The sequence below is a fragment of the Schistocerca nitens genome, chromosome 6, assembly GCF_023898315.1.
Source record: "Schistocerca nitens isolate TAMUIC-IGC-003100 chromosome 6, iqSchNite1.1, whole genome shotgun sequence".
Classification (NCBI taxonomy): domain Eukaryota; kingdom Metazoa; phylum Arthropoda; class Insecta; order Orthoptera; family Acrididae; genus Schistocerca; species Schistocerca nitens.
In genome coordinates, this window is record NC_064619.1 from 247,066,853 (window position 1) to 247,086,869 (window position 20,017).

General features: G+C 37.6%; 1 protein-coding gene across 3 annotated transcripts in view; it reads right to left on the reverse strand.

Moving 5' to 3' along the window:
• Nucleotides 1-20,017, reverse strand: part of LOC126262383 (structural maintenance of chromosomes protein 6) — a 200,027-nt gene that overhangs the window by 107,330 nt on the left and 72,680 nt on the right. For all 3 annotated transcript variants that reach the window (XM_049958980.1, XM_049958981.1, XM_049958982.1), the window contains 2 exons: nucleotides 12,189-12,392; nucleotides 1,832-2,028 (listed from right to left, as the gene is read on the reverse strand). In XM_049958980.1, the coding sequence (XP_049814937.1) occupies nucleotides 1,832-2,028; nucleotides 12,189-12,392 (401 nt within the window). The remainder of the gene's footprint in view (nucleotides 1-1,831; nucleotides 2,029-12,188; nucleotides 12,393-20,017) is intronic.

Consider the following 20,017-nt stretch of genomic DNA (forward strand, 5'->3'; position numbering starts at 1 on the left):
GTTTATCCAGGCGGTTTTGTATCAGTCAATTGGCAGTCAAGTTGCAAAACCAACCAGTTTGTGGAAGAGAGAGATGCCAAGATTACAACACTACTGAGAAACTGCTGTCATCACAGGTTAGTAACACTACAAACTGTAAAGAGTCAAATATTGTCACACTTTGGTCATAGGAAACATTGTAATGAACAATTCTCAACAATTTGATTTGTAATTAAAATTCAAGTGAAATGAAATGTATGTTTGGCATTTATTGGCCGGGATATCCCCTTCGGGGTTCGGCCGCCATATTGCAAGTCTTTTTAGTTGACGCAACTTCAGCGACTTGCGTTTCAATGATGATAAAAATGATGATGAAGGACACACAACACCCAGTCCCTTGCCAGGAATTCCTCTGGTAGCTCAGTTGGTAGAGCGGTGGATTGTAGAGGATAAAAGCAAAATTCAAGTAATGATGGAGGAAAGAAATAACACTGGAGCTACTAACGAATTAGAAATGGGGGTAATGTGAAAAGTTCCAAAGATTCCTATACCAATTTAATGAAAGTTGCTACTCACCATATAGCAGAGATACTGAGTTGCAGAAGGGTACAACAAAAAGACTCTTGGAAAGTTAGCTTTCGGCCAACAAGGCCTTTGTCAAAAATAGACCCCCCTCCCCCACACACATACACACACGTGTGCACAACTTACACACAGGCTCTGGCAGCTGGAGTCAGATTGTTATATTGCATCCAGGATTTTCCGTTGTTTGAAAGATTTCTATACAGTTTACAGCTATGCTTCGGAACAAACATATTAAGATAAATAACTAATATTATTTACCATTGCAATAATTTTTCACAGTCCCCCCATTAAGTTTCAGCTGACACAAAACAACTACATTGTCCCCGTAAGGCTGATGAATGGCTTTTCTGCAAAACCATCATTGAAGAGTGGATGCACTACCTTAGTGGTTGCATTGAGAATTTTCCACGCTATTAAACGAGAATTACAGGAATCAGGTGCACAAGAAAAACTCACAGTCAACCAAAATCAAGAGTGCTACTAGTGGCAGTTCACTTGGTTTAGTTGATATTTGCAATACAACACTATCACTGGACAAGCAGCTTATATTTTCTATTCTGCAGTTGAGTAGTATAGGAGGAGGAAGAGGAGCAGTGGTTTATTTCAGAGCAGCTTTTTTTCTACATACATACACACTTATATAAAGTAATCTGGAAATAATTACTATAATTATCAGTTGGAGTACAATAGTGCTACTCTTAATTTGCTATCAGTGTGCTTTACAGAAGTAGTCAGCTCATTCACATCCCTGAAGACTTCCCTTTATGATGGCATTTAAAGTACATAATATGTGAATGTAACAACAAAAACAATCAATTATTGGTAAAATTATTTAATTGACTAGATAAAAAAATCTACTCACCAAGCGGCGGCAGAACACACACATAAAAAACTGTTGTGATTGGCAAGCTTTCAGAGCCAGTGGCTCCTTCTTCAGGCACAAAGGTTGAAGGGGAAGGAAGAAGGGTGGAGGAAAAGGACTGGAGAGGTCTAGGAAAAGGGGTAGATTTTGGGAAAGTCACCCAGAACTGTGGGTCAGGGCAGACTTGCCGAACGGGATGAGCAGGAAAGCCTACCAATCACAAAAGTCTTTTATGTGTATCTTCTCTTGTCACTTGGTGAGTAGGTTTTTAATAATATGTGAATGGATGAATGAAGTGAGAGGCTCATTCAACTGAATTATCACAAACACTTCTGTACCAGACGACAAAATATATCAGCATGAAATACAGGGCACGTAATAAAGGCATATCTGCACAACTCTTACCTATCTGTTGTAAAATTTCTCTCTCTTCTGCTTTGAGGGATTGCTGATCAGACACATAACAAGAGACTGCTGATCTCAACTGGTGGTAGTCAAAGTCTGCAGTTTTAATCCTGGCATCTATCTGTTCACCTTCGTGTTCCAATCTAATAATTTTTTCTGCTTGTTTCTTTTTCTCAGCAGCATAATCTACTCCATTCCTAAAAATATAGACAATAAATTAAATACTAAAGGTATATTAAGGCACAACAATATGATGATAGGTGTGGGTAGCAGTAGAAGCCGTCCTATCTGAAATACAATATAGAGTACTGTCGTCCCCCCCCCCTCCCACACACACACAAATAATTAAATAACTCCATTTATGAGTTATGCAATAGAAGAGACTATACAAATAATGATAAAAGTATGGTAACTAAATCTCTATGACAAATCTATCAAATACATGAACACCTTAGTAGTGGCTAAGAAAGCCAGTCTGCAGCACAGCAAAACATCAGCTTTACTGTTTACAATGGTCCACAACTGTCTTAACATCATTTAAAATATAGGGCAGGTCCCCAATTGTATCAACAGCTGCCCTTTTATCGGAATGATAAAAGCGCTCTGTTCGTGTGCATGGAGGCCACGAAGTCCCACTAACCTCTATAACAAGCATAAACCCATAAACTAAAATAAACAACACATACAACAGCTCTTTACAGGAGTTTTCTTGAGATATGAACCATTACTTGTCCAAAGGATCAGCCTGTACACTGCCATTGTAACGGCAAAGGATAATATGCCACCAGGTTCTGTATGATATTTTTCGGACCACTGCTGGAGTAATTTGAGTGACAGCTTGTCCCATAGCATCTTTCAAGTCACCTGTGGTATCATAACAGTTTTGTGAAAAGATATCTTACATGAATCCTCATAGTGAATTATCACCTGTGGTAAGATTTGGGCTTCGTGGTGGCCAGGCAAGTGGTGCCACCAGCCCAAGAGGGATAACAAACGATACAATGTGCGGGAAAGGCTTCATTAAGATAAAATGAGATTATCACTGTGCAGCGGAATGTGCACTGATATGAAACTTCCTGGCAGATTATAACTGTTTGTCTGACCGAGACTCGAACTAGGAACCTTTGCCTTTCGCAGGCAAGTGCTCTAGTAGTTGCATTGAGAGCACCTCCCCGCGAAACTGTGTGCCAGACCAAGACTCGAACTAGGGTCCTTTGCCTTTCGCGGGCAGGTGCTCTCAATGCAACTACTAGAGCACTTGCCTGCGAAAGGCAAAGGACCCAAGTTCGAGTCTTGGTCCGGCACACAGTTTTAATCTGCCAGGAAGTTTCATTAAGATATTCTCATACTTTGATGAAATAATGCTGAAATGTATTTAATTCCATGCTGCTCCAAAACCAGTTCTGCAAAACGTTCAGGTACCAATGCTGATTCAGAACATTGTCAAAAAAGAATGCCCAATCAAGCATCTGCTGTCCAAGGCTGCAATTATCGTCACATGTACAGGGGTACTTTCCTACTCTTCATGAAAGTGTGGTTTTTCTTGAACCAAAAGACCACATTTTGTGCTTGAGAACTCCAGTAAATTGTACACTCTTCGAAAAAGATTACTTTGCCTTGTTTTGGTACTGTGTCAAACATCTGAAGGTGTGCTGCACTACTCCATTCTCTGATCTATGTCAGCATTTGACAGCTCTTGGATGAGTCTAGATAAAAATGGGTGCAGCTCTAAATCTTGTTTCAGGTGCTCCTGCATTGTTGAAAAGCGTAGTACAGCTAATTCTGCGGATGTTTAACACATTAACTTCTTCAGTGATACCTCCACAGACTCTGCAATGAGCTGCAGAATTTAACTATAAAAATTATCCCATTGGCACTTTCTGTAAACTTGTCAAGGCCTTTGATTGTGTAAATCATAAAATTCTGCTAGCAAAACTACAATGATGTGCAATCAAGGATCTTTCCCTTGCATGGATGGAGCCATGTGTTAACAACAGAAAACAGAGGTTCACATAAGTAAATGATGATGAAATTCTGAGTGGAGAATTATTAAATATGATGTGCTGCAAGGTTTGGTGCTTGGCTTCCTCCTGTTCTTGGTCTACATAAAAGATTTGTCTGCGACAAGGGAAGACTCTTCAAAAACTGTAGAGTTTGCAGACAACATAAGTAAAGCATACTGGTAAAGCATCCAAATAGATCCATAGCAGACACAGCCAGGAGAATAACAGAACACATGTACAATTGGTCCACAGACAACAGTTTAAGCCTTTACCTTACAAAAACTCATATTAAACAATGGAAAAATCTGGGATGGAATAACAAGAGTATGTAATAGGATAGATTGCTGCTCAGTACATAGAGGACATATTGAACAACAGACAGGCTCATTGAAAGAAGAATTTTAGATATTAAAAGCCGGGCGTGACCAAGAATTCAGCTTACAAACTGAAGCGTTGCATGCTGTTTGCCTAAGCAAATGACATTTCACATTTCTTGTGTAATAGAAGGAAAGATGATCGTGACAGAATAATATTAATGGGGAGTAAGTTGCAGAACATATACTGTGCCAGGGTGTTTGTTTTCATATGTGCAGATATTAAATGGGAGGTGTGGAATATGAGAAAACGGCAAGGTGTGATGACAAATAAACAGCTTCACCTGCTGTGAGCAAGGTCTTTTACGTTTTAGCATCACGGATTTACAGTGGCTAGACTGTCAAGGGAGCAACCACACTCTTCAAGAATGAAAACAAAAGACTACATGGTTTTGTGCCAAATAAAATATATTGTAATTTTGGATGTCATGCTGAGCCTTCGAGGTGTATGTTGTGTGAAAAGTTGATGCTGAGTCTTCGAGGCATATGTCATATGAAAAGTTATTTACTACTTAATTCACAAGTCACTCTAATGATCTGTACACCCATTCAAGGAACTATGTGTTTGTAAAAGGAAAATAGTGTAGCCAGCAGCTACATAAAACCCTAAACCAACCATAACAACACTTCAAGCCATGCCCTGGCATGAAAACCATAGCACTGAGTCTGACTGCAACATAAACCCCAGCATCACATCACATTGTCTGAGGGGAAGAAGGGGAAACTGCGAATGTACCACATTTAAATGGCAATGCACTAATACTACATACAATTTAGTTTTATATTTCACATTTCTCTACAATATGGATAAAAACAAAAACAAATTTTCAGTATTATTTAATTATTTTTGGCAAACTGAAAACTTAATTTTTATCCGGTACAAACTGTCCGCAGACAGACAGAGAGAGACAATTTCATTGATTTCTGCAGTCAGGTTATCATGTACTAGTGACTTATTTAGTTTCATAACAGAAAGGAGGTCTTTCACACACATATGTTGATCGAAGTATTGTAGCTGTTTTACAACTTCATTACTGAGACGTGAAAACTCTGTCTGAGAAAAGCAGTGTAGTATCAGGAGGGGGGGGGAGGAGGAATGTAGACATCCTGGACATTTTTAATGTTAAAGGGATTTGCCTTTAAAATAGGAATTACCTTGCAGTTCCATCAGTTACATCTGCACATGAACAGGGGTGCTTTCAACTGAAATGGCAAACTGTCTCGAAAACAGGCATAATACTGGCGGTGTCTTTCAAATGTTTAGGAAACTATCCTTGTAATTATTTCAAAGCCACAATGAATTCTTCGAATCTCGCATTTTCTTTAATGTCAGTGAGCTTAGGGAACTGGACTGTATTTACAACAAGATTTTCTTCTTAAATGCACCCCCATCAGATTAGAAAGAAGTTGCTTCTCATGTTACAATGCTCACGGGCAGAGTGCAGTAAAGTCCACTTAAAATACGATGTCTGCAATCCATTCCGGATATTCTAATTTTTGTTCTTGCACTCCTTTTTCTTTCATAAATTCCACAATAATAAGTTTTAATTCAAAAAATACTTTCAGGCATGCCCCTTGACTTAACCAATGTAGGTTGCAGTAATATATAAAGTCTCCATATTCTTCGTTCATTTCCACTGAAAACTGTTGCAACTGATTGTGGAATAATACGTGCAACCTCAGAAATTTTACTATTCATTCTATCAACTTCTTCATATGCTCCACACTTGCAAATTTAGCACAAAGTACTTCTTGATGTGCAGAACAATGAATCTTGTCTGTTGATCACTGTTTTTTTTTTTTTTTTTTAATTCTTTCATTGTTAACTATATCTTGGAATTCTTTCTGCATGTTACTGTAATATCATTTCACAGCAAAATTGCAGTACCTGTCACTTATGCGACTGCATAACAGATACTGAGAACTTTCATCCCTCTCTTCTGTCATTCCCAATCATTTTTAAAGGCTTGTGTCGATAGACTGCTAGACTGAATCAATGAAGGCAGCAGAGGAACAACTAGGAAGAAAGCAGGAATTCTCGGATAACATTTGCGATTTTAAATTTTATTCATAATACAACATGATATAAAAATGCAGCAAATGAAGGAGGCAAAATGGAACATAGACTTCTAAAAATTGAGAGTAACAGAAAAGTGAAAAACCAGGAATGGTTACAGTAGGAATACAAAGCTGTAGAAGCATGCACGACTTTAGGAAAGATAGATGCTGCATACGGGAAAATTAAAGAAACCTTAGGAGAAAAGACAAGCACTTGTGTGAATTATAAGGACCTGGATGAGAATCCTGTACTAAGCAAAGAAGGGAAGGCTGAAAGGTGGAAGCAATAGACAGAAGGTCTACACAAACAAAAGCTATTTGAAGGCAATATTAAGTAAAGGGAAGAGGGAAATGAAGATGAGATTTGCGAAAAGAATCTGATTTTTTATATAATCTTGGTCTTTTACTCACAAGAAATGCAGTTTCCCACAACTATTAACTCAGGCTTCATTTCCTGCAATTCTTGCTTACAGCCGTCAGGCGTAATAACATGAGACTTGGGGGTGCACTTATAACAGAAGGCATGAGTCACATTTCAGTGGTGTCGGTGGAGTCTATCAGCAGGACGGGTTTCACTAGACATGGCCTGCACCTCAACAGGTATGGGAAGGGGAGGTTGGCAAAACTTATAGGTGACAGCATAGGTGGGGGTGGTGGGATCACTCATGGGAAAATTCCGGTAGTTGTGGGTGTTAGAGCTGTACCTTTTTTAGATTGAAGTCAGCTGATAGGTATTCCTGCTTAAGGGAAGTCTCTCTAACAAAGAAACCACTTTCTACAAAGCTTGGGTATCCGATTAATGAGGGAATTAGTATATTTCATCAAAATATACAAGGTATTAGAGATAAAGTTAGTGAACTGCTTATAGATATTGACTCTGAAATTATTGGTATATCTGAACACTTCTTAAATAAGGAGATAATTCAGAGGCTTCCTTTACCAGGATACAGGTTGGCTGGCAGCTTTTCTAGGAGCTCTTTGCGGTGTGGGGGAGTAGCCATGTATGTGAAAAACGGTATCCCATTTGAGTCAATTGATGTTTCAAAGTACTGCACTGAAAAGGTGTTTGAATGTTGTGCAGGTGTGGTTAAATTTAGTGGAGCTAAACTTCTTACTGTTGTTATTTATAGATCCCCAGACTCCGATTTCACAACATTTTTGCTAAAGCTAGAGGAAGTTCTTGGTTCACTTTATAGGAAATACAAAAAGTTAGTTATATGTGGTGACTTCAATATTAATTGTATAAGTGATTGTGCAAGGGAAAGGATGCTGGTAGACCTCCTTAATTCATATAATCTTATGCAAACCGTATTCTTTCCAACGAGAGTGCAAGGGAGCAGTAGAACAACCATAGACAATATTTTTGTTCATTCGTCATTATTAGAAGGGCATTCTGTTAGCAAAAAGGTGAATGGCCTTTCAGATCATGATGCACAAATTTTAAGTCTAAAAGATTTTTGTGCTGCAACACATGTTAAATATAGTTACCAACTTTTTAGGAAAGCTGATCCAGTTTCTGTACAGACTTTTGTAAACCTTATCAAGGAACAAGAGTGGCAAGATGTTTATAGTGCTGATACAGTAGACGATAAATATAATGCTTTCCTCAAGACTTTTCTCGTGCTCTTTGAAAGTTGCTTTCCGTTAGAACGTTCAAAACAGGGTACTAGCACAAACAGGCAGCCTGGGTGGCTGACTAAAGGGATAAGAATATCTTGTAGAACAAAGTGGCAATTATATCAAAACGTTAGAAACAGTCACAATCTAAATGCAGCAGCCCATTACAAACAGTACTGTAAGGTGCTTAAAAAAGTTATTAGGAAGGCAAAAAGTATGTGGTATGCAGATAGAATAGCTAAGTCTCAGGATAAAATTAAAACCATATGGTCAGTCGTAAAGGAAGTGGCTGGTCTGCAGAGACAGATCGAGAATATAAAATCAGTGCGTAGTGGGGATGTCCGTGTTACTGATAAGTCGCATATATGTACAGTACTTAATAATCACTTTCTGAATATAGCAGGTGAACTAAATAGAAACCTAGTCCCAACAGGGAATCATATAGCGCTCTTAGAAAAAAGTGTTCCGAGACTGTTACCTGAAATGCTCCTCCATGATACTGACAAGAGGGAGATTGAGTTAATAATTAAATCACTAAAGACCAAGAACTCTCATGGATATGACGGGGTATCTAGCAGAATACTGAAGTATTGTTCCACGTATGTTAGCTCAGTACTTAGCCATATCTGTAACTTTTCCTTTAGGAGTGGTCGGTTTCCTGACCGATTAAAGTACTCGGTAGTGAAGCCACTTTATAAAAAGGGAGACAGGGATAATGTTGACAATTATAGACCTATTTCTATGCCATCGGTGTTTGCTAAAGTTATCGAGAGGGTTGTATATACAAGGTTACTGCAGCATTTAAATTCACATAATTTGCTGTCAAATGTACAGTTTGGTTTTAGAAATGGCTTAACAACTGAAAATGCTATAGTCTCTTTTCTCTGTGAGGTTTTGGACAGATTAAATAAAAGGTTGCGAACGTTAGGTGTTTTCTTTGATTTAACGAAGGCTTTTGACTGTGTTGACCACAAAATATTACTGCAGAAGTTGGAACATTATGGAGTAAGGGGAGTAGCTTACAATTGGTTCGCCTCCTACTTTAAGAACAGAAAGCAGAAGGTAATCCTCCGCAATATTGAGAGTGGTAATGATGTTCAGTCCCAATGGGGCACTGTTAAATGGGGCGCTCCCCAAGGGTCGGTGCTGGGGCCACTGCTGTTTCTTATTTATATAAATGATATGCCTTCTAGTATTACAGGTGATTCAAAAATATTTCTGTTTGCTGATGACACCACGTTGGTAGTGAAATATCTTGTGTGTAATATTGAAACATTATCAAATAATGTAGTTCATGATATAAGTTCGTGGCTTGTGGAAAATAATTTGATGCTAAATCACAGTAAGACTCAGTTTTTACAGTTTCTAACTCACAATTCAACAAGAACTGACATTTTAATCAGACAGAATGGGCATGTTATAAGCGAGACGGAACAGTTCAAGTTCCTAGGCGTATGGATAGATAGTAAGCTGTTGTGGAAAGCCCATGTTCAGGATCTTGTTCAGAAACTAAATGCCGCTTTATTTACCATTAGAACAGTATCTGAAATAAGTGACATTTCAACACGAAAAGTAGTATACTTCGCATATTTTCATACGCTTATGTCATATGGTATTATTTTTTGGGGTAATTCTTCTGATTCAAAAAGGGTATTTTTGGCTCAAAAACGGGCTGTTCGAGCTATGTATGGTGTAAGTTCGAAAACCTCTTGTCGACCCCTATTCAATAGTCTGGGAATTTTGACATTGCCCTCACAGTATGTATTTTCTTTAATGTCGTTTGTTGTTAGCAATATTAGCTTATTCCCAAGAGTTAGCAGCTTTCACTCAGTTAATACTAGGCAGAAATCAAATCTGCATGTGGAATGCACTTCCTTGACTCTTGTGCAGAAAGGAGTGCAGTATTCTGCTGCATCCATTTTCAATAAGCTACCACAAGAACTCAAAAACCTTAGCAGTAGCCCAAACACTTTTAAGTCTAAACTGAAGAGTTTCCTCATGGCTCACTCCTTCTATTCTGTCGAGGAGCTCCTGGAAGAGCTAAAAAATTAAGCAAATTCCAGTGTTACATTCTTGATTTTCTTTATTTAAACTAACGACTTGTCGCCTGAATATGTTTCTTATATTTCATATCATCTGTTTCTACAATCATGTTATAATTTCATGTATTGACTCGTTCCATGACCATGGAGACTTCTCCTAAATGTGGTCCCACGGAACAATAAATAAATAAATAAATAAATAAATAAATAAACAGAAAACATATAATCAACAGAGTCATTTTTATATGAGGTGTGACTGGAAAGTTTTAAGAATGGATCTGCTACTGCTTACTGGTTTGGGGGGCAGGTACACGGAGGGTGGGGAGTGAGTCACTGCCTTGTCCTTGAATGCCTTCTAACAAGAAAATGTGTTTCCTTTATTCAATTCATTGTGGCAGCTGGTTGAGTGAAGGACTGTTAGGGCTTGTTGCCGGATTCTATCTGCGTGAAAATGGATGTAAAAACGGAGCAACGAGTTTGTGTGAAATTTTGTTGTAAAACTGAGAAATCGGTTTCTGAGACTTACAAACTATTAAAAACAGCTTTTGGAGATATTTGTATGAGCCAGTCAAATGTTTTTGTCTGGTTCAACAGATTTAAAAATGTACGTGAATCATTTGAAGATGAACCATGGTCCGGCTGTGCTCCCATCTCAAAAATGAATGAAAATGTTGTGTAAGTTCGAGACTTAGTGCACTCTGATCGTAGACTTACAATTAGGGAGATGGCTGATTAAGTTTCTATGCAGTTCAGTCAATTTTAACTGAAGATCTGAACATGCATCACGTGTCCACAAAATCCATTCCAAAACTGTTGTCAAGTAACCAGAGACAATATCGACTTGAAGTATGCCAAGAACTGATTAATTGGACTAAAAATGACCCAGATTTGTTAGGATGACCATATGTGACAGTACTGACTATGATGTACAATAATGCAGATTTGTCTGTAGATCATATGGATGTAAATACATCCATCAATTTAAGGCAAATTTGGACCGGTCTTGAGTGTCCTTAACTAAGAAAGTAGGAATCTCTGACATTAGACGAACTTTGTATCAGATGTGATGTTTATTTTGATGAACTCCCTACATGGCTAAAGTAATGTAGTTCTTAATGGCTATGTACTGTTTTGATTAAATCAAGCTAATATTTACACTGAGCACTCTAGTTATTAGCAGAGACAGTAAATGCTTAAAGAGAGACACAATGATCGAATTTCATGCAGCAAATGTTTATGGTGACCTTCAGTTTTTTGATTGTTGCCCTGTACTACTTCTCTCGTCAGCCACTGAGCAAACTAGTTGCAATTAAACACTGTCACTCAAATAGCTCACCTAATAATATTAACGTAACTCTTGTTTAATATTCTTTAAAGTATGTTATGCAGCACTGCGTCCTTATACTGAGGCAGAGTATGACACCTGTTAAGAAAGCACACTTCTCATCAAAGGTACAGCAATTAAATATTGTTACAGAGAACCTGCAGTTAGTTTTTACACGAAGTTCTCTGCATAGATCACAAGTTGGAGTACTAGTATTTACACTGAGATATTTCATATAATCACATGTACTTACTTTTTTTTGCTTTGTACATGGTATGCTACATTAGGAATAGACCCTGTTACAGAACTAGGAAGGCAAGAAGGGAAACAAATTAGTCCATGACACACACACAGATAGTGTGATTTGTACCACACTGCCCTTGAAATACAGGGATCCAGGTTTGAGTCCCACTCTAGTACACTTATTTAATTTGTTACAAATGTGTATCACAGTAAATAATCTGCTGAAGAGCAGAAAAATGACACCTCTAAGTATCATAAAGTGTTAATCTGAGTGTGGATGACTAAAGAGCTAATATTATGTAGTGTCTGTTCGTATTGTTGTAATGGATGTATTCAAGTAGATGCAGTGTCAGTGTCTGTGTGTGTGTGTGTGTGTGTCTGTGTGTGTGTGTGTGTGTGTGTGTGTGTGTGTCAGGTTTCCCAAATGATTAGTCAAAATAAAATCTACAGCTTCTTAATATTTGTTCATCCAACTACAAAAGTCAAGATTATGGCAGAGATGGATCATAACTTCATCCTTTTACCTACTTGATGTCCCAGCACTTTTATTATTTACTGCCTTTTGAGCAAGTCATCTCTGAACACACAAGCTACAGTTTCATTACTTGTTTTTACAGTTTCTCATCTTAATTGTGCCATAGCTGTTAATTTGATGAGCACAACTTTTGCATATTTTAACATGTATTTCATACTTACATATTTGTTATCTTCATAATTTCTTGTTGCAATGTTTTGATATCTACTTCAAGCCGTTTTTTAAGACTCTCCTTTTGTTTATACAGCTTATATATTTGGGATGCAGACTGATTTTGTGCTTTCTCAGTTTCTTTTGCTGAATTTAATTTTCCTAAAATTTCTGCTTCATCTTGTTCCACACTACTGAGTTCGCTAATAAAACCCCTTTAAAAAACCAAATAATTATGACCAATAACAAATCATTAATAAACCAGACTAGAAGCAAAAAATAAAAAATACAAAAACATGAAAGAGTGGCAATAATGGCAAATCCACAATGGGTAAAAATAAACAAAAATGAAGAAAGGTAACTACTCACCTACATATGTTTGACAGGTAGAGCATAAACACAACTAACAGCTAAAACAGTTGCACTAGGTTTTGAGGGCACTACCACTCTTCAGTAGAGGTACTTCCTCTCACACGCATTTCCTTGTTACCAAATCAAAACATACTGACTTCTAAGAATGTGTGTTACAGCTATAGAAAATAACCCTTCTCGTTTGCAGAGAAGACTAGATCAGAATGAAAGTGCAACCAAATAAATTCAAAGAAAAATGGAAACAGAGCAAAACTAAACTGCTGTAAATAGCTGTTACTTCTTAAAAGGGAAATTATTATAACAAAAGGATAGAACAAATTCTTCAGGATATCTTTATTTAGTACTCACTGTCAAAAAATATTTTTAAGGGATGAATTTCACAGTTTTTTGACATATGAAACTGTCAAATTTAATATTCACATAAAAATGAAAGGTATAGAAAGTGAGACATAATCAAAACAATTACAAGAGGAATGTAAAACAAAACAAAGTTATACATCATTGCTATCTTGAGATTAACTTTGCGGTCTGTGCATCAAACTGAACAGCTCTTTCACATAAAGGATACAGTACGATAGTCTTTTCTGAAGAGAGTTTCATAGTCATATACATATACAAAAAGGTTTTCAAACAGAAATATGTTTAAAGAATCAAGTCATGCAAGTATAATGCATGTACAAAATGTATATTAAAATAAAATGCATGTGCATGTCCCATGCTATATAGTTAATAGCTCAGAATTATTCCCATGCGATTTCACTGTGTATCAGTTCCCACACCAAACCTTTGAAATACCAATACTGAAAAAAGTAAATAAATAGAAATATATGTGCTTATTCTGAAATGATATCTTCATCAGGTGAAAAACAAAAGGCTCTTTCACTGAAATGAACCCTATGACCTGATTTCAGGAAGACATTCATAAAACTGGGCCCTATTTTAGAAAGGTAATCTATATCAGCATATCCATGTCCTGTGTGCTCACTGCTAAGCAGCAAAAGCGAGAACTCTGAAGCAATCATTTTCATAATTAATCATTCTTGCAAGAAATTCTGGCATGTTCTATCACCCAATATCGCATATGTCACAAATGAGCATTAAGTGTGTTAACTGTGTTCAATTGATCTTAAGGGTTTGAAAGATGTGTGAACAGTCATATGCTTTTCCCTGAGTTTTCCTGCACTGTGAATAGCTATTGAGACATGTTTTAATCGATGCAACAGATTACACTCATGGAACATCATCAGGTGATCTGCATTACAATGTAACAGAGACATAATTAGTAACCAAAACTGTCTTTATGAAATATCTGATAAATCTTTACATTACAGTATTCATAGATGCCTAGTATTTTGAAGAGTTTTTTGGTACACACAAAACCAGTGTCATTAGGATGTGTCTTGTGCCAAGCTACACGACAGTATACTGACAAGTACAAAAGCCACTGTCGCATAATTGAAGAACCAAGTCAAATTGAGAAAATGACTCGAGTATCTCCGTTATGAGGTGAGTGGCAACTATCGTTTTCATAATATTGTCATTATTCCATAGTGGAAAACTGAGTTAGATTCTCAGTGCTTCTAGCAGAAAAACTAAACGTATAAAGATAACTTTCTGATACTCTTCCATATTGTGTACTATTTTAGGTTAAAAGAATATGCATTCAACAGTAAGATCTGTGTCAAATAATGTTTTTATACTGCTTGATTTCCTGTTGAGTGGCACTCCATGGCACACTATAGGAAGCACTAAATATAATATCCCCATCCTCTGTTTCAATCACTTTTATGTCTTCTCTATCAGATCTTTTACTTTTCAATAACCCATATAGCATATAGGAAGCAAACCAATATGGCACTCCAAGTCCAGCTCAGTTTTTCACTACATATACAAACATTAAGCGCTGGTCGTCAGTTGCATGTAGACAGGAAATGAGCATACCAATTCGCAAATATAAACTAAAATGCAAATGCCACCACATATTATTACATCATAGCAATATATAATTGAGTGTGGTTTGAGGTAAATATGTTCAGATTTATTTTTAGTAGTTAACCGTAGGACGATTTTATATTAGAACAGCTACTGTTGGTAGTTTGTTTGGATGAAACTTTTAGAGGTTCCCGTTGTTGCACAGCCAAGGTAACAGTGACAAACAGGTGGATGCATTTTATAGCTCCCTGTTTTCACGCTGCTGTGAACTATGACAAGTAGACCTGAAAATATGGGATATTATATTCACAGAAGATAATTTAGGACTACAAAACCTCCACATAACTATTGTGTATTAAAGAATAATTGATGATCCTTCAGTTATGTAGGTGACTACACTGAAACAACATTGGCTGGAACCAGATTTTAGTTAACCCTCTAACTGCCGAGGACAAATTAACTTGGACAATGAAAAACCAACCAAAGTTGCAAATTTCACTTTTTTTATTCACTCGATGACTAGTTTTGGGGTCGAGACCCATTTTCAAATCATCAGAACATAGTCAAAAGTAGTATTTCTGAATTGTGGTATTTCTGAAACTTCAAAGTCAAAAGTGGTATTTCCAAAAAATCATAAACCAGAGTTATCTGTATGTGCAGTAACTGTTTGCACATTTTTGACATGGTTTTTGCATTTTTGGAAACACCATTTTTGATTATGTTACAATCATTTGAAAATGGGTCCTGGCCCAAAAACTAGTCATCGACTGAATAAAAAAAGTGAAATTTGCAACTTTGCTGGTTTTTCATTGTTCTGATTAACAGAAGCTGCTGACCAACAATTATTCCAGCAAGCTGGAAGTTCGTAAGTTAACTTGTCATGTTCTGCCACTCCCCATGTGTTGAGGACATGCTTGAACGTGGCCTTTGCATTTTCCGGAAGTGCTATTGACATGCCAACCTCTCACTGCTACGGACTAGTTACTTGCATACCTTGTCAAATAAATAAGTTTCAATTATTTATCATACAACACATGTGACTCTCTGCATGTTATCGTTCACGATTACTCATGACATGCACGGTCGGAAATGTGTGCATCATGCACAACCATCCATCAGATATAAAAATCATTAATTCGTAAACAACATGAGATATTGTTCTCCTCTCAATTTTAAATAAAATTTCAATATCTTATCTACAACGTACGAGGTAAAATCAACCACATGCAAAGTTTACACAATGTGTTCTTACCTCTGCCAACTCTAAAATTTTGTGGAATGTTTTACTTAATTTTATGCAGTGCAGTAACTATGACAAATAACGAAAAGAAATTCAGTCCTTTATCAACGAAAGATATCAGGCTCTGATATGAGCAAAAATCAAATTTTTTCAAATAATAATTTTCTTAAAATTGGACGATACGTACTTCATACTGGCCAGAGTGCCATCTTTCAGCACAGATAGCAGCATTTGGCAAGCAGTACAGCCACATCAAAGCCGTGCTCAGCACAGAATGCAGAGACCATGTCTGTAGCAGTGAAAGCATTAATAAACTTTAGTTATATGCATGGGTGCCCACAGAAATTTTTTCAAGACAGGGAAAAATTGTAAAATTGCCACTTTCAGGTGCAACTGATTAGGTTATTTTGGATATGTCTCGACCCTCAAGAGCTAAATTTGAGAAGAAGTACATAGAATTTATTGTAACTGAAATGACTGAAATTCTCTCCTTAGTATATTGTGCTGTCTTTGGGTCAGGGTGTTCAATCGACTCCTCTCTACAGCTTGGTAAGTTCTGCATGAGCAAGTGACAGAGAAAAGATTGAAGCCACTATTTTACCACAGTTCTGTAAAGGTTTGCAACTATTCTGAATGAAAAGGAGTACTGGAACCACTGCCATTCCAAGTTATCAGCAAAATCCCCAGTGTAAAAAAAAAAAAAAAAAAAAGGCCTTCACAATATACACTAACTGCTGAAATCACAGTAAGTCTAGTTGCGTTAGGAAATGTTAGATCTGTAGTTTAGTCGAGTCACAGGCACTCATTGCCATAAATTCATTAGAATTCTGCAATGAACAAAAAGCCTGCACCTAGACTCCAGGAGAGCCCAAGTGCTCCCTCTTGCCTCCCCCCACCCCCCCCCCCACCCCCAAATTGCAGATGCCTTTGTTTATAAAAAGACTTGGTCTTCTTGAGTAAACTGTAAGCCTAATCGCTCCAACTGATTTTGGCTTTTGTGAAGCAAAGTTTGCTATGAGAGACACCTCTGATATTAAATTCTGACAGGTAGAAGCCTGCTGCCCTTAGCCAGACACATAGGTTTAAGTCAGCCAAAGAGAGATTTGTCTAACACATTGAAGTTCCTACAACAACAACCACTGTGTACCCTCATATGTAGTGACTGAGTAACTGAACCTGAAATAATTATTAAGGTAATTTAGTCAAGTAAAGATTTAATTTTGAAATTGAAGAAAGAAGATGGCAAGAATCTGTTATATTGAAAAAATTGGATTTTTCTTAGTGAAGAGGACCAAGAAATAAACTACTGACCGATGACTGGAGATTGTGTACGCCAACAAATAAGGGTGAATGGATGTGTCAAAACAAAGATTTACTGTGTAAACGAATAAGGGTGAATGGATGTGTGTCAAAATAAAGCTTTACAAGAGGGATTAAATAATTTGAAGGAAGTTGTTTGTGTAACTAAGTATGAGGCTAAATTAACTGAATTAAACATCATGTAGGCTGTGACTGCATGCTGACAAATCAAGCATGTACTGAATTCTTGAATGAAACAAAGATGTTACGTGGATGTAAAAGAAATTATTTAGTAAAAGTATGAGGAAAACTGGATCCAATATTAAATCATAAAGAGGATGGGAAGTGTATTATTATGGGAAGCATTGAACTTTTTATTAAATAAGAGATTAAAAGTGAATTAGAATGAATTTTAACAAAAAACGAGAGGAATAATATATGGTGGAAGGATTTACTTTTGAAATAGGTAAATCATTAACAGTCACTTCCCCACAGTCAAACCCTCTAGTTGTGAAGAAAAAGTATTATTTTTGAAAGCATTGTAGGTTTGTTATCTAAAAAGATCAGAGAAAAGTAAAATATGTAATCATCCATTTAATTGGCAGTGTTACCCTGTGGGGTATGCTACATTTAGACTAATTTGAGAAATATCATGATTTTAAATTGTATTTAGAGCTAAGTATTGGAGTGACGGTGCGGGAGAGGGAGGGGGGGGGGGGGGGGGGAGAGAGAGAGACTGAGAATCAAACTGTTAAGCTCACAACCATACCATAACAGATGGAGTGGATACATTTAGAGCTACAAATTTAGATTACCCTATTAGACAAGAACATAGAAGGTAGGGAAGAAACTGCTAGTTGTGGATTGCGCTACGATCACTCATCTACTACAGTTCCTTGAGCAGTTACACACAATTGAAAAGTTGGGAAATATACAAGCAGAAGATCCTAACAAAGTGAACAGACTGAATAAATGCAAAAGTAATAATGCAAAGGAATTGAGGGGAAATCTGTGGGTGTTTAACAATAATAAAAGGCAGGATGAATTGAGGGGTTATAACAAACTTAATTCTAATTAGAGATCAATCAATAACGAAGACAGGCACAGAGAGGAACCATAGAGGCAGCCTGTTCTCAGAAGTCACAATAATCAAGTCAAGGGTGTTAAAAGAACCAATATAATGATGAACAATTAGAACAGATGGTCAAGAAATTAACTGAGACAGCACCCGTGAACGTCATATTACATTCTAGTAGTGCTACTGGCGTCACACAAAAGGGGAGTTTTACAAGAAAAAAAAGTTAATAACACATTTTCCTTCTTTCCTAGAAACAGAAGTCATTTTGTTAAAATTTAAGACTGAAAGTTGGATGGTTGGTTTTAATTGTGTCAAATATTGAAGTGCCCACTTTTTGAAAATATAGTGCAATTGGATAGATGAAAAATCTGTTCACCAAGTGGCTGCAAAAGAGCACACACATATAAAAGGTTAAGAAATTTGCAATCTTTCAGAGCCAGTGGCTCCTCCTTCTAGCAGAAGGGTTGAAGAGGAAGAAAGAGGGATGAAGAAAAAGAACTGGCGAGGTTTAGCAAATGGAGCGAGTTTGGAAAAGTCACCCAGAACTCCAGGTCAGGGGAGACTTACCAGACAGGATGAGAAGGAAAGACTGATTTAGTCTTCTGATGTTCTGGGCATAATTCCAGTTATCACTACCTTGGAGAGGTGATGCACAGCCAGGGTAGCACTGACAGACAGTCGTAGGCATTTCCAACTATGTGATTAAAAGTATCCAGACACCTGGCTGAAAATGACTTACAAGTTTGTGGCGTCCTCCATCGCTAATGTTGGAATTCAATATGGTGTTGGCCCACCCTTAGCTTTGATGACAGTTTCCACTCTTGCAGGCATATGTTCAATCAGGTGCTGGAAGGTTTCTTGGGGAATGACAGCCCATTCTTCACGGAGTGCTGCACTGAGGAGAGATATTGATGTCAGTTGGTGAGGTCTGGCATGAAGTCAGCGTTCCAAAACATCCCAAAGATGTTCTATAGGATTCAGGTCAGGACTCTGTGCATCCCAGTCCATTACAGGGAAGTTATTGTCATGTAACCACTCCATTACAGGCTGCGCATTATGAGAAGGTGCTCGATCATGTTGAAAGATGCAATCGCCATCCCCTAATTGCTCTTCAACAGTTGGAAGCAAGAAGGTGCTTAAAACATCAATGTAGGCCTATGCTGTGATAGTGCCTCGCAAAACAACAAGGGGTGCAAGCCCACTCCATGAAAAACATGACCACACCATAACACCACCACCTCTAAATTTTACTGTTGGCACTACACACGCTGGCAGATGACGTTCACTGGGCATTTGCCATACCCACACCCTGCCATAGGATCGCCACATTGTGCGGCATGATTCATCACGCCACTCAATGTATTTCCACTGTTCAATCATCCAATGTTTACACTCCCTACACCAAGCGAGGCATCGTTTGGCATTTACCTCCTGCCTAACTGTCATAGTACTTGCAGTGGATCCTGATGCAGTTTGGAATTCCTGTGTGATGGTCTGGATAGATGTCTGCCCGTTACAAATTACGACCCTCTTCAACTGTTGGGTGTCTCTGTCAGTCAAAAGATGAGGTCAGCCTGTACAATTTTGTGCTGTACGTGTCCCTTCACGTTTCCACTTCAATGTCACATCGGAAACAGTGGACCTAGCGATGTTTAGGAGTATGGAAATCTCGCATACAGACGTATGACACAAGTAACACCCGCTCACCTGACCACATACGAAGTCCATGAGTTCTGCGGAGCGCCCCATTCTGCTCTCTCATGATGTCTAATGACTACTGAGGTAGGCTGGCAGTAGGTGGCAGCACAATGCACCTAATATGAAAAACGTATGTTTTTGGGGCTGACCGGATACTTTTGATCACATAGTGTATATTCACAGAAAAATCAACAATATGTTAGTCATGTAACTGACCATAT